This window comes from Lytechinus variegatus, chromosome 16 (assembly GCF_018143015.1).
Source record: "Lytechinus variegatus isolate NC3 chromosome 16, Lvar_3.0, whole genome shotgun sequence".
Taxonomy (NCBI): Eukaryota; Metazoa; Echinodermata; class Echinoidea; order Temnopleuroida; family Toxopneustidae; genus Lytechinus; species Lytechinus variegatus.
Genome location: NC_054755.1, coordinates 31,627,397 through 31,635,618, shown reverse-complemented (window position 1 = coordinate 31,635,618; position 8,222 = coordinate 31,627,397). Strand labels below are relative to the sequence as shown.

General features: G+C 36.0%; 1 protein-coding gene across 1 annotated transcript; it reads right to left on the bottom strand.

The window, feature by feature from the left end:
- Positions 1 to 892: 892 nt before the first annotated feature.
- LOC121429997 (delta-type opioid receptor-like) lies at positions 893 to 3,689 on the bottom strand. Its single transcript, XM_041627264.1, has one exon. It carries the CDS (start codon positions 2,892 to 2,894, stop codon positions 1,632 to 1,634), a length of 1,263 nt encoding a protein of 420 aa, XP_041483198.1. The 5' UTR covers positions 2,895 to 3,689; the 3' UTR covers positions 893 to 1,631.
- Positions 3,690 to 8,222: the final 4,533 nt, after the last annotated feature.

Here is an 8,222-nt window from a genome sequence, read left to right as displayed (position 1 = left end):
ATTTCGTTATGCCGAAAGGCATATCACCGGTTGGATTTGAGTCGGTTTCGTTTAGGTGTGACCGGCCTAATGTACCTAATCGACCGAATACATAGCAGCTAGTGCATGCAAACGCCCCAATCATGTTAATAGTTTGCTTAAACATGAAAAAAACGATCGAGTCGTCCTACATTATCCAGACAATTTTATGTGCATATATCGCGTGTTAAGCAGTAGCTATTGTGTGAACCTATATACGCTCAGCTATGAGAGCTGGTACCGGATAAACATCATTTTCATGGTATTCATTTAATATTAGCATTCAATGTAGCATTTGAAAAAGATTATTTCCATTTTAGAACTTTCAAAAGGATCTCTGGTGAAAAACCTCAGCAAGACACTAGGTTTATATAGGAATCCCGGAAAGATTTAATTCTTTTCTTATTAAAGAAAACGGTAACGTAGTTTCATGTAATGGGAAGAACAATCAATATCTATACATTTTATTTAAAAAAAAAGATGGATTTACATCAATATTTCATCGTTAAATTGAGGCAAATGCAAAAACGAGAATGGATGGTTAAGAAATTCATGATTAAAATAATATCGGGATAACAATGGCCATTGCATAAACGTACCTAAACATTTTTCCTGGTGGGCGGGACGATTTTCGTAGAAACTCGTAAGCAAAAGAGCGAAGCAACTGAGCTTTTAATGGGCGCGATTTTGCATTTCCTGAAATGAAATTAAAAGATTCCGTGCACAATTTTTGTGAATTTTGTGATTCTAAATTAGACAAAATATAACTTTTCAAAATTTCTGAGGTAACTGCCCCGTGCCTACTTTAAATCTGTTTCGCTTGCTGGTTTAAAAAAAAATTGCCGCATCGGCCATGTCTGGCCCCTCATTTTTTTGTCATTGCGTTACAGATCTAACCTGACTGGACCAGCCACTGCCTCCGGACTTTGAACCACAAGATCCGGGGTTCAAATCCCACCACAGCACTCCCGTCCTCTGGCAAGGCGTTAATTTTCCTTTGCCACTCTCAACCCAGGTTTAGTAAATGGGTACCCGGTAGGAAGGAATTCCTTGAATGCCCGAATGTCCAATCAGAAAAGCCGTGCTTAAGACGGGGTAATAGTATGCATGGCTTAGAGACATTTGTATTAAGCGCTATATAAATCTCGAATATTATTATCATCATGACTATCAATATTATTATTAGATCTCATATCTGAAAATCCGTTTTTTGTACGCAACCTATCTGCTGACAATCTGCGTGTTTCTTTTACACATATTTTATTTAAATGGAACAAAATGTGATTAAAGTCATATTTCAATTCATCTCTTAAAGGTCTTTTTTGCTGATTGTTATATAGACAAGCCTTTTCTCAACAAAAGTAATGTTTGACCTTATCACAACTATAAATATACATGTAGATCAGGCACGTCCGTGTTCCTTTTTTTAAAGCAAAATAATCTGTGTTGCATTAATTACCAAGTGCATGGAATGCAGTTTTCTATTATATGAATATCAATAAATGTAGCCCTAATGTTTCTATTGTAGAAAATTATAATTTTGAAGTTATAGTCTCTGTGGTCACTCAGCTATAACGATATTTTATACCATTCAAAATCGAGTACACATATTTTTAATTTCTACATTTAAATATTGATAAGAATTCATTACGGAATGTCTTCATCCTAAGTGCATAGATGAATGGGTTTATGCACGTGTTACATGTTGACATGACGATGGTGATGCGGTAGGGGACCAGCGAGAAATCGATCACCCCAAGATTTAGTAAAAGAAAGTAGATTTGATTGGGTGACCAGCAGACAAAGAATCCCAAAGAGACTAGGAAAAGAACCTTGGTAGTCTTGAGCCGTCGGACTGATGCTCCTGCAGGACGGGTGGATCTCGGGACTTTAGCACTAGCTCGTTTGGAAGTCTGGAGTTCCGCGAATCTATCAAGATTGGTACCTTGATTACAGGACGCCCCCAACGATGAACACCCAGCAGGTCCGGGTCTCAACACCTTGTTAGAAATAACAGATATCTGACTCTCTGTGGGATTTTCGGGAACGCTTTCAATGACCGACTGGTTCATCCTGGCGGAACTCAAGGCCTGTCGTTGAGGATTTTCTTTCTTTTGCGTAGCACAACTACTTGACGAGGCTTCGGACTTGTGGGAGGGCAGAATAGCTGTCTGAGATGCCATCGAGTTGCTGGTAGCGTTGGCTGACATCATGGCTGAGACTTTGTTCATCTTTAACATGGTGCGGGCGATACACACGAAAGAAAATGTCATGATGCACATTGGGAAAAAGTATTCCCAGAAGAAAAGTACAATTGAGATGGCCTTCTGTGCTTTGTCGAAATTCTCTATACAGGCCCCGTCTCGAAAATGGTTAACAATGACGTTGTAAGCGATGTTGATACCTGGTGCAGTAAACCACGCAAAAATGGCAATGAATAACACCGAGGATCGTTTAAAGATCTTCGCGTACCACAAAGGATGAACCACTGCAATGTATCTTTCAATCGAGATGATGGTCAAGTTGAATGTAGAAATGGCAAAGGACGACCATAAAAGGACATACGACGTCCAGAATTTGCAGTAGATGCTGCCCGTGATGGGGTTAGAGGGCGGTTTCGGGCTGACGATACTCGTAATCGTCAGGGAAATCAACAAAGCAGAAGCGATGCTGTCAACGGCAGCCTGCATGATTATCAAGAAGTTGGTCTGGTTGTGCTTGGAGCGACGCTTGAAAACTACCACACAGATGAGGTTGCCAAGGATGCCCAAAGATCCGAAGATCAGTTCGCACGCGTTGACGAGACTGATCCCGACCTTGACGTCGGGACTGCCCATTGTATCATTTTCCATGGGAGTTTCACTCGTAGAATTCATCTTTACTGAGCCGGAACTGTTCCGCAAACCCACAACTGACAAGGAGATGAACTTCAGCTGTGTTAAACAATTGTGGTTAGGTGACTATCGCTATCAGAACGTGGAGGAATCTGAGTCCTCAAGTATCAAATGGTCTAACTTGTAGAGAAAAAAATTATTAGGATACTGTCAACCCGCCATTAGAGTAAAAACAAAAGAGTCCGCAGGGCATAATGGCACCTCATCAGACAAAGCAAGAAAGTTATAATAAAGAAACTGAATATTAATTTGTGATTATAAAACAAATCATAAATCAATGATGCAATAGTAGTGATCGGTGGTACATTGAATTAGAGAGAGAGAAAAAAAAACGTCACTTGCATTCGTCCTCAATACTGTTTATCTGGAAGTATATATTTTTCTTTGGAGCAAAAGGAGACCACGAAGAGTCCATGACTGATTTCCGTGGAGCACAGTTTCCCTACTTGACTTCATACAATTTTCACCTGTATTCTTCTCGTACTCGTGAGATTTAGGTGACCCAAAGGTGGAAATTGTAAAAGGCAGAATGGAGAAAAAACTCAAACACCGACTCAAATATCTAAACATCGCTTCAAATCTGAAAACAAATAGTCGATGACGCTTTCGTGGAACTATTAAAGTTTGAGTATCACAGCCTCAGACTGGCTATGAAATGACACCTTAATGGAGTTGAGCCGTCTTTTAAACGTCGAGCGCTTTTAGCTAAGATACTGCATCCCGACTCTATAGTCAGGCAGGCTGTTTATATCATGAGGTAGATTCATAACGTCTCTTCACTTCCATCCAATTACGGGTTACATCAGCCAATCACGGTTAAGTGCGCAATCTTGTGAGATAAGATGCTGACAAACTGGGGATAACACAAAAGACAAGGATCTCGCGATGTTTTTTTTTCACTTTGAAGTGTATCACTGCGACGCAATTAGGTGTAGCGAAGGAGCATCAGCTGACGCAGCGAGTGAGCCACTTTCCATATCTTTAAACATATACGTAAGAGACGGTTAATTGGCGTTCCTGATTGCTCCTTGAAATTCATTTCAATTTCAATAGCGCCGCTGCATCTCTTTGTAAATGTATCTATTTAGCCTTCTCCGCATGGTATTTAACGATTCAAAGAATGTTGAAAAATCGATTGTGAGACTGACTTGAATGATCGATCATACCGTGGACCTACTACTCTGTCAGAGGAGTAATAGGTTCATGATCATACACAATAATACTTTCTTTTTTTGGTAGTTATATTGCTTTCATTAATCATCATTTCTGTCGGCTAGATTGAATCGGTTTATTTATAAAGTATGTGGATGTGTCGGATTCCCAATGTAAATGAGGATCCTTTTGCTCTTTCAACGACTTTCTTTTAAATCACTATTGTATAATAATTGAGACCTTGTTTGGTATATATTTGATGTCGTACTTTTATTCACAATGGTAGGCCTAAATTGCTTTATTGTCATTATCGATCATTCATGGCTTACTGACATAGAAATAAATACTTTTCTATATGCAATGCATTCCAATCCCATTTACTGGTCGGTGGCAATTTGAGAGGCAAGAAGCTTTCTATTCAAATTTAAGACGCCTGTTTATTCATGAATAATCACAGTTTGCTCTTGATTATTGTATTTGTTTATAACTCTATAGATTGCCTATCCCCTATTTACTTTTATAAAACGGGTTCAAGGATGTAGCCAATGGTGAGTGTGTATTCAAGTCACGTGTTCATGCTTTAATTATGCACAACCTTCCAGTCGTGCATTTTTCGTGCAGCACTGTGCATTTTTTGTGCAACACCGTGCAATTTTTGTGCAGCATAGTAGCGCGTAAAAACTGATACGCGTTCAGTAAAAGAGGCTGGATAGGATTTTGATGCGCTTACTTAGGCGCGCATAGTAGATACGCCTGTGATGTCATAATTGACAGTTATGTGATCTCTTCGTCTGTGCGATTGTACACAAGTTGGAGGGATTTGAACAAGATTTCCATGAAAAAAATCATTTTGCCGACCCGTTTTATAAAACAATCAATGCACATTTTAAGATTCGTGATGTTAGTGACGATGCGAGCAACTCTCGGGCATTCACAATATTATGCAAAAGCACTCGGCGCAAGCGCCTCTTGCTTTCGCATAATTGTCAATACCCTCGAGTGTGCTGCATCGTCATAACACACTCATAAATGTGCATTAACTGTATAATATATGTATTTATATACATATATGCCTATGCAGAAGATAGGCATGCTGTTAGTGAATACATAAAGCACATTTGTACAGAATTTCACTTAAGGCACAACGATGTCATGAAATCACTATACCGTCTGGAAAAAAAATCTATATTACAATCTGTTGATTGTATCAAAAGCTTTAATAAGTCAGTTCAATGTCATATTATCTTTGAAACTTATTTTCTACCAATTATTGGACCATTTTATAAAGATTTATGTTGTCAAAGATCAATCATATACCTCATTTTAATGACAATGATGTAAGCACCAGCCCGAGTTTGTCAGACATAAATGAACATAAAACAATTTCTGGCATACATCTTTACTTGCACTCACATGCACCAAGCACCTCGGTTATTTCTTCAACGATTGTAAACAGTCGCTCTCTATGTACATAAAGATCTTAATTACAAAGTAAGACATGATATTGAACTTCAAAATGTAGAATCCTTATTCATTGAAATTTCTAACGCTAAAAATAAGAATAAAATAATCGGTGTAATTTATAGACCCTAATTCGTAATGCTGAGATATTTTTGAATGATTGGAATAAAGTCTCGAATCGATTTCTCGAGAAAGCATGTATAAAAAAATATGTATCATGGGCGACTTTAACATTGATTTGTCGTTTCCCTATACTACAATAGGTCAAAATTTTACTCATCATCATTTGGAATACAACATCTCATTAACAAACCAACTAGAATTATTAACATTTCAAACACAATACTTGATAATATCTTTTTCTATAATGCACTTGATGAATATGATAATGGAATAATATACTATGATATTTCAGACCATCTGCCTATTTATGCAATGTATCCAAATGATAAACGCCCTCACCAACCTCGGAACAAAGAAAACATAACCAGACGGAATGAAACCCAACGTAATATAAAATCACTGAAGGTAGATTTGGCTGAAGAAGACTGGCGTGATATTTACCTAGAACAAAATGCTAATGATTCTTATGAAATATTCTTTAATAACCTTCTTTATTATCATGATAAAAACGTGCCATTAGTAAGAGTTAAATCGAGTAAAATGAAGAACAAACCGTGGGTTACACAAGGTATAATTAAATTAATATTTACTCGGAATAGATAAAATGTATAAAATATTCATAAAATCAACTACTATTCGAAACATAAATAAATACAAAAAAAAAAAATCGCAACAAATTAACTTCAGTTATCCGCCTAGCTCGCAAATCTTACTTTTGTGATAAAATTGAAAATAACAAAGATAATAAAAATTCATTATGGAAATCTCTAAATGAAATATTAGGTAAGAAAAAAGAAAACTGCACTCGTAGAAAATGGTCAACACTTGCAAACCTAATTGATATTGCTAATGCCATTAATAACTTCTTCAATAATATCCATGATATTGGTCCAAATTTAGCCTAAAAAATAATAATGTTAATGACTTTTCTGAATTCTTAAACATTTTTTGCGGAACATTCTTTATTTTTTAATCCAACTAATACTCATGTGATCTTAGAAATTGTTAGGTCTTTGTAACCGAATAAATCTTCTGGGAATGATGGAATAAATGTCTGTTTATTAAAACAGATAATTCACCTTACAGCTTCACCGCTCGTACACATCTTTTACCTTTTTTATGTATTATTGCACTGTTCCCAATCCACTAAAGATTGCAAAAATAATTCAAATATATAAGAAAGATGACCCATGTCTTCTTCCAACTTCCGACAGATTTCTCTGTTACCAGTATCTCTAAAATTCTGGAAACAATAGTTTACAAGCGATTGTATTCTTTTTGAACAACAATATATTAATTCCAAATCAATATGGTTTTAGAGAGAATCATTCAACCGATTATGCAATTTTGCAATTATTCGACAAAATATCTGATTCTCTCTCTAGGAAAAAAACACACTGTTGGGGTTTTTATGGATTTATCGAAAGCATTCAACACAATGGATCACCGCATTTTACTTTGTAAATTAAAGAGATATGGAATCAGGGGCGGTTTTCACTTGGTTCAAAGATTACTTAAGTAATCGACGCCATCATATTTCTTTCAAATAAAACACATCCAATATTTGTACCATGAAATGTGGAGTACCAAAAGGATCGGTTTTAGGTCCCTTGCTATTCTTGATATATATGAATGATATTGTGAATGCATCTCGAGAATTAACATATGTTTTATTTGCAGACGATACAAATGTCTTCTATTCCCACAAAGACTTAAATATACTTGTCCCGACACTTTCAGAATTAAAGAAATTATCAATGTGGTTTAAAGCTAAAAAAAATCTCCTTAAGTATAAGCAAAACAAATTTCATGTATTTTAAACACATTCAAACTAAACACATGTTCCTTAACAATATATACATAGATGATATACCTATTAACAAGAAACTACATTTTTAGGTGTATGGATTGACTCAAATTTAACCTGGAAGAGTCACATTCACAATATTTGCATGATGGCATCCAGAGGGATAGGAATTCTGTCTAGATTGAAACAATATCTTTCCAAAAAGTCATTATTTATGCTTTATAAGTTTTATCCCACTTATCTTACTGTAACTTAGTATGGGGATATAAAAAAAGAAAGCACTCCGAATCTGTATACCCATTCACATTTCATTGCACATACTGATCCAATATTTCATAACTTAAAAACATTGAAAATTAAGGTTATTAACATTCAACAAACGACCATATTTATGTTTAAATTTTCATCCAATATTATCCCGATTCCATTTCGCATTTTTTTTGTTTAAAACAGAGACATTCATAAATATCCAACACGACAATCAACAGATCTCCACTTAACCAACCAAAGTCGATACGCCACCATGGCCCAGATATTTGGAATGCCTTACAGTGTACATCCCTCTATTCTTTCAAAGCTTCGTTGAAAGGTTTCTTATTTCTAAGTATACCTAATTCTATTCACACACCTGCACTTCTTTTTACCATAAATTATTTTCACAACCGAGATCTTTTTTCCCAATATTTTTTTATTTCGTGACATCATTTTGTCCAAATACGAATCATCATCCGAAGATGCGGTATGCACTATCCGAAAACGAAATAAGG

What these genes read in the sequence shown, in the direction of transcription:
- LOC121429997 (XM_041627264.1), bottom strand. Translation starts at nt 2,894, where the DNA reads ATGAATTCTACGAGTGAAACTCCCATGGAAAATGATACAATGGGCAGT.